This window comes from Erithacus rubecula (assembly GCF_903797595.1).
Source record: "Erithacus rubecula genome assembly, chromosome: 1".
Lineage (NCBI taxonomy): Eukaryota > Metazoa > Chordata > Aves > Passeriformes > Muscicapidae > Erithacus > Erithacus rubecula.
In genome coordinates this window covers 50,168,561-50,187,628 of record NC_136658.1, presented here as the reverse complement: position 1 = coordinate 50,187,628, position 19,068 = coordinate 50,168,561, and the positions used below count along the sequence as shown (strand labels likewise).

Genomic DNA, 19,068 nt, shown 5'->3' with positions numbered 1-19,068 from the left:
AGAAGTAATTAATAAACTTTATTTAGAGGTTTATTTTTTTTTCCTGGTTATTTTTGCTGGAATTGACTAGCTATAAACAGCCAGAATTGCTGTGTTAATAAAGTAATGTCTTCAAATGGCATAAGAAGGATGATGCAGGAAAGTCCAAGTCAGTCAGCCTTACTTCCATCCCTGGAAAAGTGATGGAGTAGGTAGTCCTGGAAACTATATTCCAAACAAATGGAGAAATGTTGATTGGGAGTAATGGTTAGCCTACTTAATAGGAGAGCCAGATTGATAGGATATGGGTAGAGCAATGGATGATATACCTCAACTTCACCAAAGTCTTTGAGACTGTTTCCTACAACATCCTTAAATAAAAACTGTCAAAATGCACAGTGAGGAAGACTGAAAACTTGATGGGTGGCTAGTCCCAAAAGATTGTCACCAGTAGCACAAGGTACAGCTGGAGGCAAGTCATTAGTGCACTGACCCCCAGGGGTTGATACTGGAGCAGATACTCTTTAATGTCTTCATTAATGGATGGGGTGATGAACAGTTTACCCTCAGCAAGTTTACAAGACTGAGAGGAGCAGCTGATGCACCACATGCTTGTGCCATTCACAGAAACCTTGTCAGGCTAAAGAATTTACCTGAGGGGAATTTGATTAAGTTCCACAAAAGGAAATGAAAAGTCTTGTACCTGGGGAGGAATAACTGCATGCATCACCAGCTGCTGGAGGCTGATTGACCTGGAAGCAGCTTTGGAAGAGCAGGTGTGAGGCTCCTACAGGACACCAAGTTGAACATGAGAAATGCACGGGCACAGTAAAGAAGGCCAACAGCCTCTTGGGTTTCATTAGGAAGAGTGCTGCCAGCAGTTTGAGGGAGATGATCCATCCATTCTCAGCACTGCTGAGACCACATCTGAGGTGCTTTGTCCAGTTCTGGGCTGCCCAGTATGAGAAAGTTATGGAGTGACTGAAGTGAGTCCAGCCACAAAGGTGAATAGAGACTGGAGCATCTTCCATGTATGGAGAGGCTGAGAGAGATGGGTCTGCTGAGCCTGGAGAAGAGGCTCAGGGGAAATCTTATCAAAGTGTATAGATACATGGTATGAGCTACTGAAAAAGAAAAAGCCAAGCTCTTGTCAGCCTTGCTCATTTGCTGGACAAGAGGCAATGGACAGAAATCAAAACCCATGAAATTGCATGGAATGAGTTGTCCAGAGGTGTTTTGGAGTTTCCATCTTTGGAAGTGTTGGAAACCAAACCTGTATCTGACCCTAATTGAATAGGGATGTTGGATTATATGACCTCAGAAAATCCCTCCTAAATAAATCTGATTCTGTGAAATGGTTTAGAAGGTGGGTGCATCAGGGGAATATTCTTACTGAAGAATCAACCATCTTTTACTCAATAGCTATCGTAGGATAAGACCTGCATACAACTAAAATGAACAAGACAGGAACATAACCTATTTTCATGGTGTTCTTCTAGTGCAGAACGTGAGCACTGGCTTCATCTCATGGTTGGTGAACATTACCATGCAATCATGTTGCTAAAGTCTGTATGCACTTTCTATTTGTTTCACAGATCTTTGGTCAGAGCAAAAGAATTAATTGCTCCTTAGTCTCTAAATATGGATAAAATTCCCCACAACAGGATGATAAAGTTTGAGACTAATGGAGTAATAGCCTGGCGGTTCTCAGAAGAAGTGGAAGCCAAGTATGTCAACAGTAGTACTTTTGTTCTCAAGAGAAGTGGAGGCATTGGTGATAAACTGTGGAGGGAAAATGAGCTTTGGTTTAGAGATTGCACAGATGCTACTTAAATTTGACATCGTGGGAAAATTAATTATAGTGTTCCTGTCACCAAACTATCTATCTGGACTCACCCTTATGCTCCTTTAACTTTCAGCAAGTGTGTGTTCCCATTACCAATTTGTAAAAGACAACCCACAAATGAGCCACTTGCTATTAAATTCTTTCATACTTTAAAAAAAGACAAAAAAACCCCCAAGCCCCTATGATTTTCAGCAAAGTAGATTTTGGAATAAAATTGTGGAATTCTGCCTGATGCTTCTGGCATATGATCGTGGCATCATAACTTTGCAGAATTTAAATTACTTGATACATTGATGAATTTAAATTACTTCACAAGATCGATAAAAACTGATTTGTGAAAACTGCTGAATAGTAATTAGATTTAAAGTCTAATACAATTGTGTTTGAAAAGAAGATTCCTATTACAACTAACAGAGTTGAAGATCATCACCTTTCTCTCTGTTCAGATATGCTATAGCTGTGAAAAACTGAACTGCTTGTATGATACAGTATGGCATATTTTTTATATGTCATTTTTTAAATGTAAATGAGTAAGTCTATTGCAGTCATGACCTCCATCAAATTCAGATTCTTCTAATGTTGTGTTTCACTTCCCCATTGTTTCATCATAGAAAAGCTTCTTGCCTCTATCAAAAAGTTTTCTTCTGAAGTTAAGCTGAGTTTTGTTCATCAGAAAAGAGAATGGAGAATTTTGAACACAGAGTGGAAATCACCAAATAAAGTGTTTATGGTTTGTTTCTAACTAATGAAAAGTTGTCTTCATTAAATAGTAGGCTTTATTCCTACCTTAACATACTTAGCAATTGGCCTCTTCCCATTTTTTTTTGTTTGATCCATCCTTTCTATATATTTCAGTAGCGTGCATTTACTGAGGTCTGAAATATTACCCTTATTTCTGGCATTTATACCACTCACTATATATTACTACAAGTACCTATGCTGGTTTTTTTTTTTGTTTTTTTTTGGGTTTTTTTGTGACTGAAATCAGTGTTTATCCAATAACAAGACGATACCTGCTACAACATTTAAGATAGAAATTGTGGTAATCACATCTCAGAGTATTTTGGCAGTTGGAATGGCTGTTGTATGCCTAATGTTGCTGAATTATTGTCAAAATTGGTGTCCTTTTACAGTGCAATTGTTCCACTTTTTCCTAATGTGTTAGAAGCAGGGCTTGAAATCACGCACAGAATACTGGCAAAGGCAATAATGCATGAACAGTTATGTGCAGATTATGGAAAAATGGGTGTTAGGGTTATGAATGACAAAATATGTACACACTGCTGGACATACACTTGATAATATTCTGTTTGTCTTTTATTTTGAGGTTTATGATACACTGGGAGATGTGTGGCAAACACTGGAAGCACTTGTTTCCATCAAGAACTTTTCAAACATAGTAGCAGAACACGAAACCATGAAACAGAATGAGTTGCTATGTTCTTCAGCTTCTCAGAATTTAAATATATGATATATCAGCTTTTGGTACCATTTTCAAGGTACATAGTTTTCTATTCCTGTTCTTTTTTTCTGATTTTCCTTTTATTTATGGAGATGACAGAGAACATATTTCTCACCTTTGGTGGGAAGACTTTCAAATCCAATGTCAAGTTCAAGTCTCACACTTTTCTGAGAAGTGCTTTTTTAAAATTCATGTGCTGAATTGCCCAAATTGCTCCCCTGAGTCTCCCACAGTGGAGTTACATGTATGGGCCCAGTTGCACTGGCAAATGTTATGGACTGACAGCAATCCCCAGTCCCCAAACTCCCTGCAGTACCTGGGGGCCTGAGGGGCAACAGGAGAGCTGGAAATGGAGGAATGAGATGAAGGAGGGAGGAGATAGGAAGAAAGTGTTTCTAGTCTGAGCTTTGTTTCCCACCATCATAATCTGTTTTTAATTTGTAGTGTATTAATTAGTCTTTCCCAAACTGAGGCTGTTTTGGCCATGACATCAATTGGTGAGTGATCTCCTTGTCTTAATCTTGATTCACAAGCTTTTTCTTCTTCTTTCTCTCTCCTTATTCTGTACAGAGGAGAAGGATTGAAAGAGCAACTGGGTGGGCCTTTGGCTCTAAGCCAAGCTCTGCCCACCTCAGTTATCAATGCACATGCATGGCTTTGGCAAGCAGTGCTGAGTAGGGCAGGTTTGCATGAGATCTGTTCAATCTAGACTGCCAAGTGAATCATGTAGGAATATATCATGGCATGCATTATGCATTTGTATTTAATGTGTTTTGGATGAACCTGCTTCACAATTTGAAATTACTTGAAACTTATGTTAAATGGTTCAATTCTGCTGCATTTCCTTTTTAATATTGGGATTTGTTATGTCAGGAAAGCGAAGGATTTGTAATATAATCTTCCCTTTTATATCTTTTTTCAAAAACAGAGAATTAGGCAAAATTTGGGCAAAATGCAAAGATCTGAAATGGCTTTTCTCTTTCCATTGACTGCGGGGGGACTCAGAGGCCTGAAAAATGTGGAGGAAGCAGTCTGGGCTGCCATCATGGTCTGGGTTCAGGTGATATGAGAGATATCTAACTCTGCTTTGGCACAATGGCAAGTGTGTCTCAATGTGCCTACTGGCCACTTGGACTAAGGTGAGGAACATTCTCTAAGAGACAGAAAATACCGCAATGTGATTCTTCACATTTGCAAAAATAGAAGGAAGGAGACTTTTCACTCCTTCCCCAAAACTGGGTAGAAGGCATGAACAATTGTAAAGAAGAACACTAACAATCCTTTCTGTAAGCTGTCTTTTCTCTGCTCTTTGTTTTTCATTGTGAAACAATTACTTCACAAAGAAATACTGAGCTGAGCAAACTTCTGGTATCTTGGTTGCCCTTTAAATCACTACCAGCCCTTTGTAATGAATACCTTCTTTAAGGGCAGATATAGAGATTTTGAAGCAAATGAGCTTTTTGGACTGTTTTGGTCCTTGAAATGACATGAGCATGTATATATCTTATACATTGCAAAAGATCTTCAAAATAAACTGGTTTGCCCAGGTTCAAAGAAGAGAGTGAGGAGGCACTGCGACACTTAATATACAGATACAGGAGGCAGAAACATTGATCTTGTAAGCTGCAGTTTGGAATGGGGAAGAAACACATAGGTTCTCTGAAATACTCACTAGATAGAGGATTTTCCCCTCCTCTTTTCCTGACATTTTTTGATTCTTATTATAGAAAAGTGACCCTCCAGTTGTAGAAAGAGTTATTGACAGTATTTGTTGCTAAATGAAATAATGCATTATGGTCAGTAAATTAAGTGGACATGATTTTATTAATTTACATACTTCTGTTACAGAATTTTGCTAACAAAATTGCTAAGATCTACTCTTCACAATTTCGAAACATATATTTCAGCCTGCAATAAAGTGTAAACACATTGTTCAGATATGCTGATGCAGCCAGCTTGGTTTGCTTTCAGTAATTCTTTATATATTGTAAATTGAAATATGTTTTTTGTTTTACTTGAGTTATGTGCCTGATAAAGGTTATAGAGCCCAAATTCTGCTTTCATTCACACAAACAATCACACATCTACTGAATTTCTTCTGGTTTACACAGGTTATCTTGGATAATCTTAGACCTAGATTTAAAGAACAATTCTGTGTCCTACATGACAGCTCAATGTTAGCCCACTGCATCCGAGCTGTATTTGCTTGGCACACAGAAATAAGGAGTAATAAATTATATTTAAACCACAAGAAATCATAAATAAATCAGTCAAACTACACACAAGCAACTGATCTTTGGAAAGGGCTACTACCAGTTTTATATAATTTTGGAGGAGAGCTGCAGAGTGTTTTCACTGAACATAAATGAAACACCTTGGCATCCACTGAAGCAGACTTGGATCAGGAGAGCTGGCAGCCTCTCATAAGAAGCAGTTTTTGTTGAACTGCCTTTGAAGAGTTTGAACTGGCAGTGCTGTGTTCTGGCTACAGACAGGGTAACTTGGCTGAGAACATTCGGATTTCCCCTGACATTAAGTCATTTAAAGTGAAAAAAAAAAAAATATTTCCTTCTCTCCCAGCTCCATTCAGGAGGAGAAACTACTTTTACTGCCAGACTTGCTGAGTGTTAGTCCCTCATGAATGGAGCAGCAGAATTAAAACCATTTACAATTTTGGTAATTAAAGACCAGAAGACACAAATTAAAAGTATATTAAGTAGCTCATATATAATGGGCTCTTAGATTTCATTTTGCAATCCCCAACATGCAAAATTACTAAGGAAAGCAGAGATAATGAAATACTGATAAGATATGAGGACAGTCTTAAGAACTTGGACAGTATTACTGATTTTAATAGATGTAGTAGGAGAAGGAGGGTATGAGTCTCAGTCAAGTCATGTGAAAGCTGGAGACTGTGACTCCTAGAATCCAGCAGCTTGAACAGCAGTCTTTTACAAAACCATATGAAAAAATTCTGATATAAAAAGCTGGCTTGCAAACTCTTTGCATTTTCGTCTCTTTCCTTGGTCTTGACTGAAGATTTTGTAAACTCACAGAATGGTTTTCATTGCAAGGGACTTTAAAGATCATCTAGTTCCAACCCCCTGCCATGGACAGGGACTCTTTCCACCAGACCAGATGTTCAAGGTCCCATCCAGCCTGGCCCTGAATACTTCCAGGAGTGAGGCATTTCTCCATGGCAGTGGTGCTGCATAGTGCCAAACCAGGTGGAATTATTAGCTCAGTATCTCAAAGTTGTACTTCAATTTATGTATCACAGAAAACTGCTTTCTTTTTATTTCCAAAATGTAATAATTTCTCTTTTTTTTCTTTCCTGAGGAGGCTACTACTGCCTTGCTGGTGGGTGTGCATTCTGTACATCTGCAGTTTGCATTTATTTTTCCACAATACCACCTGGTTGGGTGTGAGACAAACTCTTATATTTCACAACTTTTCTTTGAATTGGATTTATTCTTTTGAGCTTGAAATCACTTCCAGCTCTCTCTCTTGAAAAATTACAGCTGTACACAAAGTACATTTTTGTGTATCACTTGAAATTTCAATGTCAATTTTGAAAAAAAATTCTTGGAAAATATCATTAGCTGGCAAGTCTACTTAAGATTTGTCTTGCAGGGGATTCTAAGTTGTTTAGTAATTTAAGCAGACATTATTCTAAGTGTCATCTTTGCTCTCTGATTCTCTAGGCTTTTGTTCACAATGTTTTCCTCTTCACTTGTCATGGACTTCTGCAAATTCTGTAAAATGCTTAGGCGTAGGTATGAATCTTGTAATTTGCCACTGTAACTCCAGAACTTGCTTATTTCTCTGAGACATACTGTTAGAGTCAAGTAGTCACAGGTAAAGAAGATAAAATTTGGAAAGAAAGCAAATAAAGTAATACAGAATTTCTTCATGGTTTTCCTGGGTTGCTCTCCTGGTGGTACTCCACCAGTCTCTCCTCACATTAGCAATTGCATAGTAACATTTTTCTGTTCTGAAGGAAAAACAGAAGTTTATACCTCATGCTTGCTCTCCTTGTTTTCAAAACCTTGGATTTTGTCTCGATAGGGAATACTTTAATCTGCCATGCCATGTGCACCCTCTCATATATCAAAATGCAATTTTCTTTGAAACAGAAGTAAGAGATTAAATGAGCAAGTGTTCCAAACAAACAAAGAAGCAAACAAACAAAAGAAACCCAAACAAAACAAAACAAACAAACAAAAAAAACAAACAAAAAAAACCAACCCCAAAACAAAACAAAAAGCCACAAAAAGCCACAAAAAATCCCAAAAACCAAACCCAAAATCCCCAAAACTAATAGAAGGCTGCTGAAGTGGTTGGGAATACTGAAATACTGATGCTCCCTCTTGTGGTTTAGCTGAAATAAACCAAGGAAGCTATGACAGTTTCGAGCATCGTTTTCCTTGATCAAAATATTTTGTATTTTTGATCAGTAATTTGGTGTTGGAAATGCTGGCAACTCGTCAATAATCTTTATTCTTTTTCTTGAAGAAAGTATTCTTTGTGTATTTCTGGAAAGAAAAATAAAATTAACCACAGTTTATTTGTAGAAAATGTATTTCCAACCAGCCTGATTTTTCATTCTAGCTTTGTTTTAGGGTTATTCGATTTCAGTTGTCTTTTTGCTCACAAGTGTTTGAGGGGTTTTAATTGTAAGGAATGTGGCAAGTTTGTGATCTGACAGCTAGAACTGAAAGTTACCAGACTAGTCACTAACTGAAACATTCATTAAATAAAATCAGATTATGGCATAGCTAGTCACTTAGATTAGGAACAGGGGAAAAGACACCTCTCTGGGTACAAAACCTCTTGTCTTCTACTCGAATCTGGCTGGGTATCAGAATCAGGAGTCTGAAAACTTCCTTTATTTAAAGAGTTGCTTTAACCCTTCCATGGGTTTTTTTGGTAAGTTTAGCAAGCACTAGAAGTTCTTGATACATACATGTATTTATCTCTAGAATTTCTTGTAAATGGAGTATATGTCAGGTGTTAATTAGATTGAACCAGTCTCACAGACCTGCAAGGCATTATTGTGGCCATAGTCCATGCAGGCATTTAAAACTTGAGTCTACTGAGACTTGGTAAATATAGCTTGAAGTGCATCGCAGGACTGTGCAATTTTTTTATTCAGTCATTTGGTGTAAAATAATTTCAGTAGAAATGCTGAGGTCAGAAAGAGCCACTTGTATAGTGAGAAAAAAGAGCAAAAAGCTCAAACCAAAACAGAAACAAAGAGTGTGACACATTTCTCATACTGAGTGTCTGAACTTAGAGGACAGTGTCCAACCATTATTGATGTGATGCTCCCATCATTGTGCAGTCCTGTTTAAATACAAAGGTTTGTATTGCTCCAGTTTTTCAAACTGTGAGTAATCATAAGTAGATGTTCTAAGGAATCGCACCAAGCAAAATCAAGCTGCCATAAAGTTCACGTGTGGCACTAATTGCAATTTAACTGCGTGGTTATTACAAGAGCTTTTAATTAACTCAGTCATCATACTGTGGCATGCAAATTGTGCGTAATAGCAGCATGCTGACTATACTGACAATAGATTTGTCTGAACTGTGAAAATCAGAATTTTTATAATTTTCTGAGGCTTCTTTTTATGCCCTTAAATATTGTGTGATATTTAAGAACATTTCAAAAAAGGGGGGAAAAAAAGAAAGAAAAAATTCTAGCAAGTTGCTGAGACTTGCCTGTTTTAAAATTTCATGGAAGTCTAATTCTTCCAGAAATTCAGTGGGAGGTATTTCACTGCATTATTTTTCTTACAGTTTCTTAGTTACACTCTTCTATTTTTCATCCTCTTTGAGGATCATTTTACGCACTCTTTTGTTTTTGAAGCCAGGAAAAATGCTCAGTTTGTGGAAACGTTCAGAGGAAATCCCATTCCAGTGAAACTACAAGATAGTAAGAATACATTCTGATCAGGTATTCCTGCAAAAGGGTAATTTCTTAGTTGAGTAGGGTAGTGAGAGGATTGCTCTTCTTTCAAAGTTATGATTCCAGTCTCTCAAGACTGGCAATAATAGTAGCACTGAATGATTTCTCAACTGGAAGGCTAATTTTGCAGTCCAGAGACTAAAAATTAAGAAACAGTGTAGCTAATGGATATGGTTTCAGTACTTCAGAGAACACAAGAAATACAACTAGGTGGTGTTACGCTTACCGTGTGTACTTGTTTCTGTATATATGAAGAATGTGAAAAAAAAAAAAAAAAATAAGGCAGACATTATTATGAAAACTGTATTTATCTGTTTTTTAGACTGTCATTAGCCCTATACTGGGAAATCAAATACTGACATATTTGAGTTATAAATTATTTGGCTTAGAGACAGAACAGGCACCTGAAGGCGAGACAAGAGTGCATGATATTTTCATATGCTTGAGTTTACTGCAAAAATCAGGTGATAATGAAGACTGGGCTAGTGAGGGAGGCAAAAAAAAAATTTGTTATGCACATAAAGTTAATGACATAAAAGTGACAGGCACTACTGAACAGTTAGAAAACCCCAGGCTGGATTCAGCTAGGTGAGCAATATGATGTGGTGAACAATATGGTGTGCCAAACACAGAAAAAGAACCAACACCATGCAAAGCCAGTGTTCCCAGAGGTTTAGATAAGGTAGATATGAGAAAGGTAACAGAGATGCTGACATCACCATTGTGAATGCTGAAGTAGCTCATCAGAAACTGTGTCTGTATAAGTAAGTGACTGCTAAAGACCAAATTTTGTGCTGCTGCTCTCATTAACAGAACTGAGTTCTCAGTTTTGATTACTGTCATGCATATCTTTGTGAGAATGGCAGTGGTGCTGTACAAGTGCTTTTTATTAGAATTTTCATAATTTTCCAGCACTGGGGAAAAAATCAGTTGTTAAATAGACATTTCAGATAATTACTGGTTTTAGTGCTATTTTGATATATAAAGTTTACTCAAGAATAATTTTTAAGATATTGTTTTGGAAACTAAGGTTTGTATTTACATGTATCAGTGAATGCAAATTTCCTACCATTGCAAATGAATTTGAGACATTGACTCAAAGATAAAGGCTGTAAGACAGTATTTTGAAAAAACTGTTTATGTAAAGCACATATAAAACAATCATCATCCATATTCCAAGGCATTAGGACTGTAAAAAATACCGATTTTCTTTTTTTTTTTTGTTCATTTTAGTCATTGCAAAATATAATGAGACTTTATTGTAAATTCGAGAAACATGGATAGCTGTGGATTCTCTTGTTTTCCTGGTGAAGATGAATGAATGTACATGAATTTTTTTCTCTTTACTATAGGTGGATCCAATTTATTTATTTCTGCCTTTCTGTTTTTTTCCCTTTGACCCAAAGGACTGGTACTCATCTGCTCAGGGGCTGCATTAGGCAGCAAGTCTTCTCTACCCTGCTTCTCCTCTCCCCACAGGCTCACCCTGCAGTCAGGCTCTGCGAGTGCCTGGACAGCAAAAGTGCCTTGTTCAGATGTGCAGGGCACCTGGGTCCTACAGGACCCTACACACCTGACCCAGGCCTGTCCTGAGACTGAGCCTCCTTCCCAAACATCTGGATCTAACTCTCACTCTCTGTTAAACCCTTATTCTTATTTTTGGTAAGACAAAGAGTAGCTGAAGACTGTATGGGAAGCTGAACATAGAAGAATATGGTAAAGTGAGACAAGTAAAATGATGGAAACGTTTTGTTCTCTGGTATTTCTCCTTTATATTGGCATAGAGCAGGTGATGGGATAAGCTGCTGCAGAGACTGGCACTGAAGAAGCAAACTTGCTTAAGGATGCATGAAGCAATGAAAAAGTGTAGAGACTTACAAGGGAGGGAAATAGGGAATCCAGTTAAGCTGGTGGAATATGCTTTAATGTATGCTGAAGAAGAAATAATGAGGGGAAATAGTGTGAGGGAGGTTTGAAACTGAATTTGAGGACAAGAAGGAATGTAGTAAGATGCTGCCCAAAGAGACACTGCCTCTAAGAAGAAACAGTGAAATGAATGCCTCAAGTGATGTTCGAAGTGTAACCCCTTAAAGGACATTAGTCATATGTCCAGAGATACTTGTCTTGCAGGTTGTTATCTTGCAGGTAAATTCATGCATGTCATTTGAAGGGGGACTGAACTATAACTCAGCTGCCTGAGTTGTGATGTGTGAACCACAGCCTAAAATGACCACTCTCTCTAAACTTTACGTTCAATTTCAAATCATAAGGTAACACTAGTTCTTGTGTAGTAATAATGCTGATTCTTTCTTCTTTTTGCTGTGTTCAGTGAGTCTTTCATTATCATAACACACAACACGCATGACAACATCTTTAAAATTTGATTTTTATTCCATTTTAAATTTTGAATGTATTTCTTAACTAACTCTACAGGAATTCTCAGTTGAAAGATGGTCCATTAGACTTGCACTTCTCTCGTTAATGCATGATGATAACTTGAAAGTGAGATTTATTTGCTGTCTGTGTTCTTATGTGTGGGGATATAAAATGCAATAGTAATTTTTTCTGTAGCATACATACTCCTTCCTTCACCTAGCAGCATTTTAAATATGTTTCTGCTTCAAAATTAGATGCCTGCCTTAGAGGTTACATTGATCTCCTCTCTCCCTTTTTCTCTCTAAAAGTTGACTACCAGGTTTTCATAAATCACATAGTGTTTCTTTTTCACCAGAGCTAGCTTACACAAATGCATGCTGTTCAGTCTGCTTAATATCTCTTGTCAGATGTGATTATAAGCATAACTACCTCTTATTTAATAAATTTATATATATATATATTCCTAATGATTTTTATTTAATGACTAGAAGAGTAATGAGCTATGAATGTGAATTGATGTCCTATGTCATACAAAATGCTCAGTATCACATTTTACAAAGAAGAAAATGAGACTTCATGTGAATTTTTATCTATTGATGCCTAGATCAGAAAGCCAAACATAAAATTCCTTGATATTTTCAACATTGGTGGTCCAGTATCATTAAACTTACATCTTGGGTCATTACCTTAACATCTTTCAGTGTTGTAATGCAAATTTCCACCATGCTGTTCACTATTTTTTTGTGTAACTGGGCTGAACATGCCATAATAATTGATCAACCCTGAAAGAAGGTGACAAAGTTAGTGTATATCAAAAATGTGGTTGGGATATATAACAGAAAAAATGGAAATATGCTGCTGTTCAAAACACATCATATTCTCTGAGGTTACTGATGCTGTCTACATAAAAATACACTTACTTATGGGGAGAAAAAACCACCATAATCAATAAAATACGTGGTGACTTTCCTGTGCACTTGGTGTCCCTCAAAAAGGAATGCTTTTAATATTTTTTTCTGCTACAAAATGATTAATTATTTGTTTGCTTCATTCATTATGGATACAGTGTTACACAGTATTGTAATTAAGCTTTTCGTAGCTTAGTCTTGTAGTGAAACTGAATTGAGGGATAGGTAATAATTGTTGCTTACATGTGCTCTTTTCTTCTTCTTGTGGCTTTTTCCTTTTAGGTGAATAAGATTTGTGGTCCTCCTGTAAGAAAGCCTAAGCAATCTCCTGCTTGCTCCCTTGATCAGAACAAAGATAATCAAGGGCTGAAGATGCTCTCCAGAGACAGTGAGGAAACACTTGCCAGCAGAAGAAAGTAAGGCATTAGTTTTACAGCCAGAAAGAATGAATAAAGTAAGCCATTATTTTACAATAGAGTACATTATGCTCAATGCAGTGGCATGCTCTACTAGAGAATAAAGTCTCCAAAGAGTGAAACATTTGAGCAACACAGTCTGTTACATTTTGGAAAGGGTAATTTCATTACTAGATTTGTTTTCAGAAGTAATGGATATATGACCACAGTCATTTGGTGTGCTTTATAGTATTTTGGAGGGTATCTAAGATTGATAGAATATGAGTGTTAGCTCTATGTGTAATTTTTAAAATTACATTTAACTTTACATATCAACAGGCATTACTAAATCTGACAAAAAGTGACTAGCTTTTTACAGAAAACTGTTTGTACAAGCTGATAAGGCATAAAAAATGAATTACTTTTCTTACATAGCTTTCTGCTGTAAAAAAAAGAGATGACTTAGCATTTGGGACTGAATTTAGAAAGCCTTGTTCAAACAAGACCTGCTGATTTTTTTCCTCCTGCTCTTTTGCTGGTATACAGTGAATTGAAGTGACTGCAGAGGCTTGGAGATTTTGTTTAAACCTGGTTCAGCATTGCAGGGTGAACTTTGTGTGACTCTGTAAGTTAGGTGTTTGAGCTGCCATTACAGTCTGTGGAAAGGACAAGTATTTTAACTGCCCACATATCTGCAAACATCCAGTGCCACTCAAAGATGCCCTGGGGTATTCCAACTGATCTTCTTCTGCTGAGAAGGATGTAGGTGAAACTGTAAGTTGTATCAAAGAGTTCAAGCCTGATAGAGTTGGAGAAGTGTGTGGACCATACCCTTAGGCATATGGAGAGACTCTTAAGGATGGTCCTGTGCAAGAGTTGAACTCAAAGTTCCTTATGAGTCCCTTCCAAATCAGCAGATTCTGTGATTCTGTGACGGCTTTCAGCTTTCTGCAGATATCTTAGGTAGCTGAAGGAATCTCAAAGGTCAGTCTATATTTGGACAAGTTAATCAGATTTTTAATGACCGTAAGTAGTAATAGCACTGTAAGGCATTGAGTGTTGCAGTTAAGTTTAAAGACTCCATTATGCAAATAAAGTACGGAGCTAAAATCAGAAATTTTATTTCTGTCATAGCATTTCTTAGAATCAAAGAAGTTTTCTTTGTCCTCTTTTTCCTCTAATTTCACTTCGTAGTGCAGAAGAAAACAAATATGAGAGAATTGCAGGCCATAATTGCTCACTTCTGATGTCTAGAGAAGAAAAAGTGCCTCTGAGCTTCAAAGGCAAACCATTCTTCTCAGTGTAAGGACCTTCAGTTACTAAATAGTGGAGAAAATAAACCAATCCAAAATATAAATACAGGGTTTTGGAAACATTGTGGTAACAGAAAGATATGCAAAATAGAAGTTTGCTTTAACCAGCACAAAAGTTTTTAGGGAAGACCATTACATGGGTGCTTGTTTCTCAGTTACATGTCGCTAAACAAGTTATTGATGTTTTCTGATTGTTAATACTCAGCAACCACAATACAGTATTCAAAAATCTCACCTCCTCTCCCAGCACCATTCCATGTTTCAAGGCACAGAACAGTGGATTGACTTCACGGAGATTGCCTCAGAGACCTTGAGGGGCATGAGAGGCTGTGAGCAACACAAAAAACCATTGTCTTCCCTTCCCTTCCCTTCCCTTCCCTTCCCTTCCCTTCCCTTCCCTTCCCTTCCCTTCCCTTCCCTTCCCTTCCTTCCCTTCCCTTCCCTTCCCTTCCCTTCCCTTCCCTTCCCTTCCCTTCCCTTCCCTTCCCTTCCCTTCCCTTCCCTTCCCTTCCCTTCCCTTCCCTTCCCTTCCCTTCCCTTCCCTTCCCTTCCCTTCCTTCCCTTCCCTTCCCTTCCCTTCCCTTCCCTTCCCTTCCCTTCCCTTCCCTTCCCTTCCCTTCCCTTCCCTTCCCTTCCTCCTTCCCTTCCCTTCCCTTCCCTTCCCTTCCCTTCCCTTCCCTTCCCTCTCACTTGCCTGAGATTCTGGAGCCACTTGATCGCATGCAAACTCTGCACCACAGAGGGGAAGAGAAAGAAAGTTTGAAATTCACTGATGCAGATTTCAGTTTAACAGTTTCCTATCTGATACCGTCTGCAGTTGCTACCTCCTGGATCACCTCTTTTCCTTATTAGTCACAATCACTTTACATTTCATTTTATATTCCCATAGCAACTGCAAGAACCTCATGTGGAACTGTGACTTCAGCAAGTGCTTGCAGCCTGCTCTTAAGGAAATGCTCTTCTCTAACTCCACCTTTTTTTACTTCCTGTGGTACTTTTGTTTTCTAAATGCGTGTCCAGATGAAAGTTTACATTTTAAGGTACATGTTGGGCTGCTGCTACCTGTTGGGCTGCTGCTACCTGAACTTCTCTTGAATTATTTTTACCATTGGACAGAAGCTGATATTTTCTGATACCATTTGGTACAAGAAGAAGAAGAAGAAGAAATTGCTCCATTCTTTTGATGCCAAAAAATTATAAGTTGAATTTTAAAAAAACTAAGCAAACCCTTTGAGCAACATACAAACTTTAATGTATTAAATGCATTTTTTCTCCAGAAATTCATACTGCAGACAGCTTCTAGTATAGAGGATGAAATTATAAAACAAATAAATAAATAAATGAATGAATGAAATAAAATGAAATTTTAGCATAAGCAGATAAAAAGCATCTTCAGCTTCCATGGACTGTACTTGCACATTTGTGCTCAGCTGCCTATAATTACATGCTATCTAGTCTAGAGGATGATCATGTGAAAATTGACATTCAGACCATTTGCCCTTCTAACTACTTTGGTCAGACATCAACAGGGACTGAAATCAGTTATTACTTCTCTATTAAATTTAGCTTTGCCTCAGGATGTATTTGCTAATAAACTGAATGACCTTTCTGTTAGAATGCAGTTTGTGACAAGATATTATGACAGCTATATTTATATATTTATTTTTATTTCTTCTTCGGAAGAAATTCCAACTGTTCACTTCGAGAGGACTCTAAGCATTATTTTTCACCCAGAATGTAAACATAAAGCATAGACAGAATCAAAATCAATCCACTCAATGGCATTTGGAAGGAAATTGCAAACCCGCTGTGCACACTGGATTCAATTTTGGGTGTGGAGAAATAAAAGATATGACTATTCATGGCTAGGAGAGTGTGGATGAATCATATTTAAAACCTAATGCACATAGGCAATTATATGATGCATAGTCAGAATTGACCCTACATGGAATTTTTCAGATCTGCAGTTTTAGAATTAGTAGGGCACTCACATCACATTTAATAGACATATAAATCAGAACCACTGTCATTTGTGCAAAATATTTGCCCAATTATATGAAGAATGTATGGCTTTTTAAATGATGGACTATATAAATCACTGATGTTTTATCTGTTTTAATTTGAAGTAAACAATACTGAGCAATTAAATTCCCTATAGTATTTTGGTCCTATGGTGAATAAATATAGGGAAATATATGTACTATTTCTGGCATTTTTTCACAGCTTTTGGTGGGTTTTTTCTGTGTGCCTGCCGGTCATAGATAACTCAGTAATGTGTCATGTTCCACATGTTCCATTCCACAATGAAAAAGTATTTTAATTTTTCCCAGTAGGAATGGTCCCTGAGGAAGAGATTTTCAATGCAGAAACAAACAATTGATATTAAATACAACAATTCTGTTAAGAACATACCAATTAAAAAGTAATTAATTTGTTATGAGTTAAGTACAAAACTTTACTGTTACCTCTGGGTATCTTGAAAATTATTTGAAATAACAATACATAATTTATAACCTTCCAGCACAGAACATGGTAGGACTGACACAATCCTTCAGACGGGTATTTAAATCTTTACTAAATACTTATGATCTACATCTTAAACTCATTTTACCTAAATCTTGAGTTGCTAGATAACTTTTTAAAATACTTTTTGTAGTATTTTTAAAGATATGTAGGGGACTTCTTGCCAGTACTTTTGAAAAACAGACACACATATGCACCTATTTTTGTATTTGCTATGCTTTTTTTTTGAGCATTTTTTTGTCTGTTTGTCCAGTGAGCATTGTGAACTGTACCACTACAATGCAAGAAAATTTCAGGTTGAAAGAAAATAATTCCTGTTCCAAAGCATATTTAAAGTAAGGTTTTTGGGTTTTTATAATTTGACCAGTGTGAATACCAATTTTTAAATAATGAAGAGTGTATAAAAGAATCAAACTCACCTATGGACAGATGAGTTTAAAATGTCGCTGTGCCCAGTGGAGAGCAATGTCACAAAGGCATGGCTCATGTTTTGGAGTGCAGAGCAGGGGTGTCTGAGCGGTTGTTTGTCACTGACCGTGTGCCGTGTCCCGCGCAGGGCGTTCATCGGCCGCCTCCGTCCGTTCCGAGCCTTCTTCGGCGCCCTGCCGGATCGGCTGTGCGGGAGCCACCTGGCAGCAGCCCACGGGCTTCCCTGCTGGAGTGGAGAGCAGCTCGTAAGGAGGTAGCTTTTCTGGCTCACCTTTGTCTTTTTGCTGTTGCAAGTCATGTTTCGCTAAAACAGCTTCTCTTCGAGTCAGGTGTGGTGTTTCACTGTGTCTGCGTCAAGATTAGTTTGAAAAATAAATGAACGTGGGTTGCCTTCTCTCAGGCTTCACCTCTATGGAGTAAATAAAATCTCCCTGCATCTCTGTTTAAGAAAAAGGAAAAAAAGAATTCCAATGTTCTTCAGACATTTTTCCTTCAAATTTGCTGCACCTAAACTACACTGGAAAAGAAGCTGGATTGGCATTTACGAAATACAGTTGGACAAAAAGAATATGGATTTTTGTTTGAGCTTGTTTTTTATAAAATCCTCCTTTTAATGCAGTGTGTGGTAACAGACTCAAGTTTAAAACCTTCAGTGGCTGTGAAGTATGAAGTAATCTCTTAATATGTATGGTTTCCCATGAGACAACTAAAAGTTAAACGGGAAGATAAAACATCTTAAAAGTGAAGCGTATTTTTTTTATATATTCAGCAGCTTGGGAGACATCATTCAGCAGCAGTAACAAAGAAGATATAATAAGCTGAAGCAGTCTAGATGTGTGTCTCTGGAATCAATACATTACACAGCTTATAAAACACTAGTATTTTTGGATGGCAGAAAGATTTTCAGAGAGCTGATCTCTGTTGTTTTGCTTTATTGCTTTGATCACCAAAACAAGTATTTCCCTGAGCAGGAAATCCTTCCCTTCCTGGTGACAGAGACCAAGATGTTGAAAAGTTCATTGCAGTTACTTGTAATAAAAATCCTGATGTTAATGTGGTGTGTATTAGTAGGTAGTATCAAAGGTCGTATCAAATAAGGCTGTGAGGAGAGTTAGCAATGTGAGATAGCAAATAGACAAAGTAGTGGACAATATGCACCTTTAAGTATCTCTAAAAAGTTAGTTTATTGATTGATAGCTAAGGAAATTTAATGAACATCCTTTTAGCAAACAGCTACAAGCCACTTTTCATTAACCTCTTGGGCCATCCCCTGCTTTGGCAGCACCAAGGTCCAGTGAGTGTTTGACTCCCTTGACAGTCTCACTGGCAGCCTTTGTCCAAGGATTTAAAAAATTTTATGAAGATGCTGTGTTTCTTCTTCAGCTAACAGCTTTTGAGATTTAATCTCAACTGCACTTCTTTGATTTTGTTTTACCGACCATTCATTAGTTCACTTAAGGTATTCCTATCAAATACTTCACTAACAATATAAAGTAAGGGTCTTGTAATTACAGATTTCCTAAGGCTGCTTATATACTTATTGTTAATATATTAGATATTTTTAAAGCTTTAGTATTATATTATATGGTATTATTATACTGTATCTATTATTTTGCTATATGATTATGCTATTACTTTGTTTATATTGTTACACTGTGCTCTTTGATTTTGATTGATGAGACACTAAGGTCCTGATAAAGAAATCAAACATCCTCTAAATTTTCTAACTTGATAGTGTTTTTAAAAGTAATTTAATATATATGCTAATAAACACACCAATACACACACACACACACACACATATATATAGGCTATATATATGTTTTTATATGTGTTTTTATGTATGTTTTTATATATGTTTTTATGTGT

General features: G+C 37.1%; 1 protein-coding gene across 1 annotated transcript in view; it reads left to right on the top strand.

Moving 5' to 3' along the window:
- Positions 1–19,068, top strand: part of GPC5 (glypican 5) — a 569,474-nt gene that overhangs the window by 90,382 nt on the left and 460,024 nt on the right. Inside the window, exons 4-5 of the mRNA XM_079303054.1 lie at positions 12,822–12,955; positions 17,327–17,452. Of these exons, the coding sequence (XP_079159180.1) occupies positions 12,822–12,955; positions 17,327–17,452 (260 nt within the window). The remainder of the gene's footprint in view (positions 1–12,821; positions 12,956–17,326; positions 17,453–19,068) is intronic.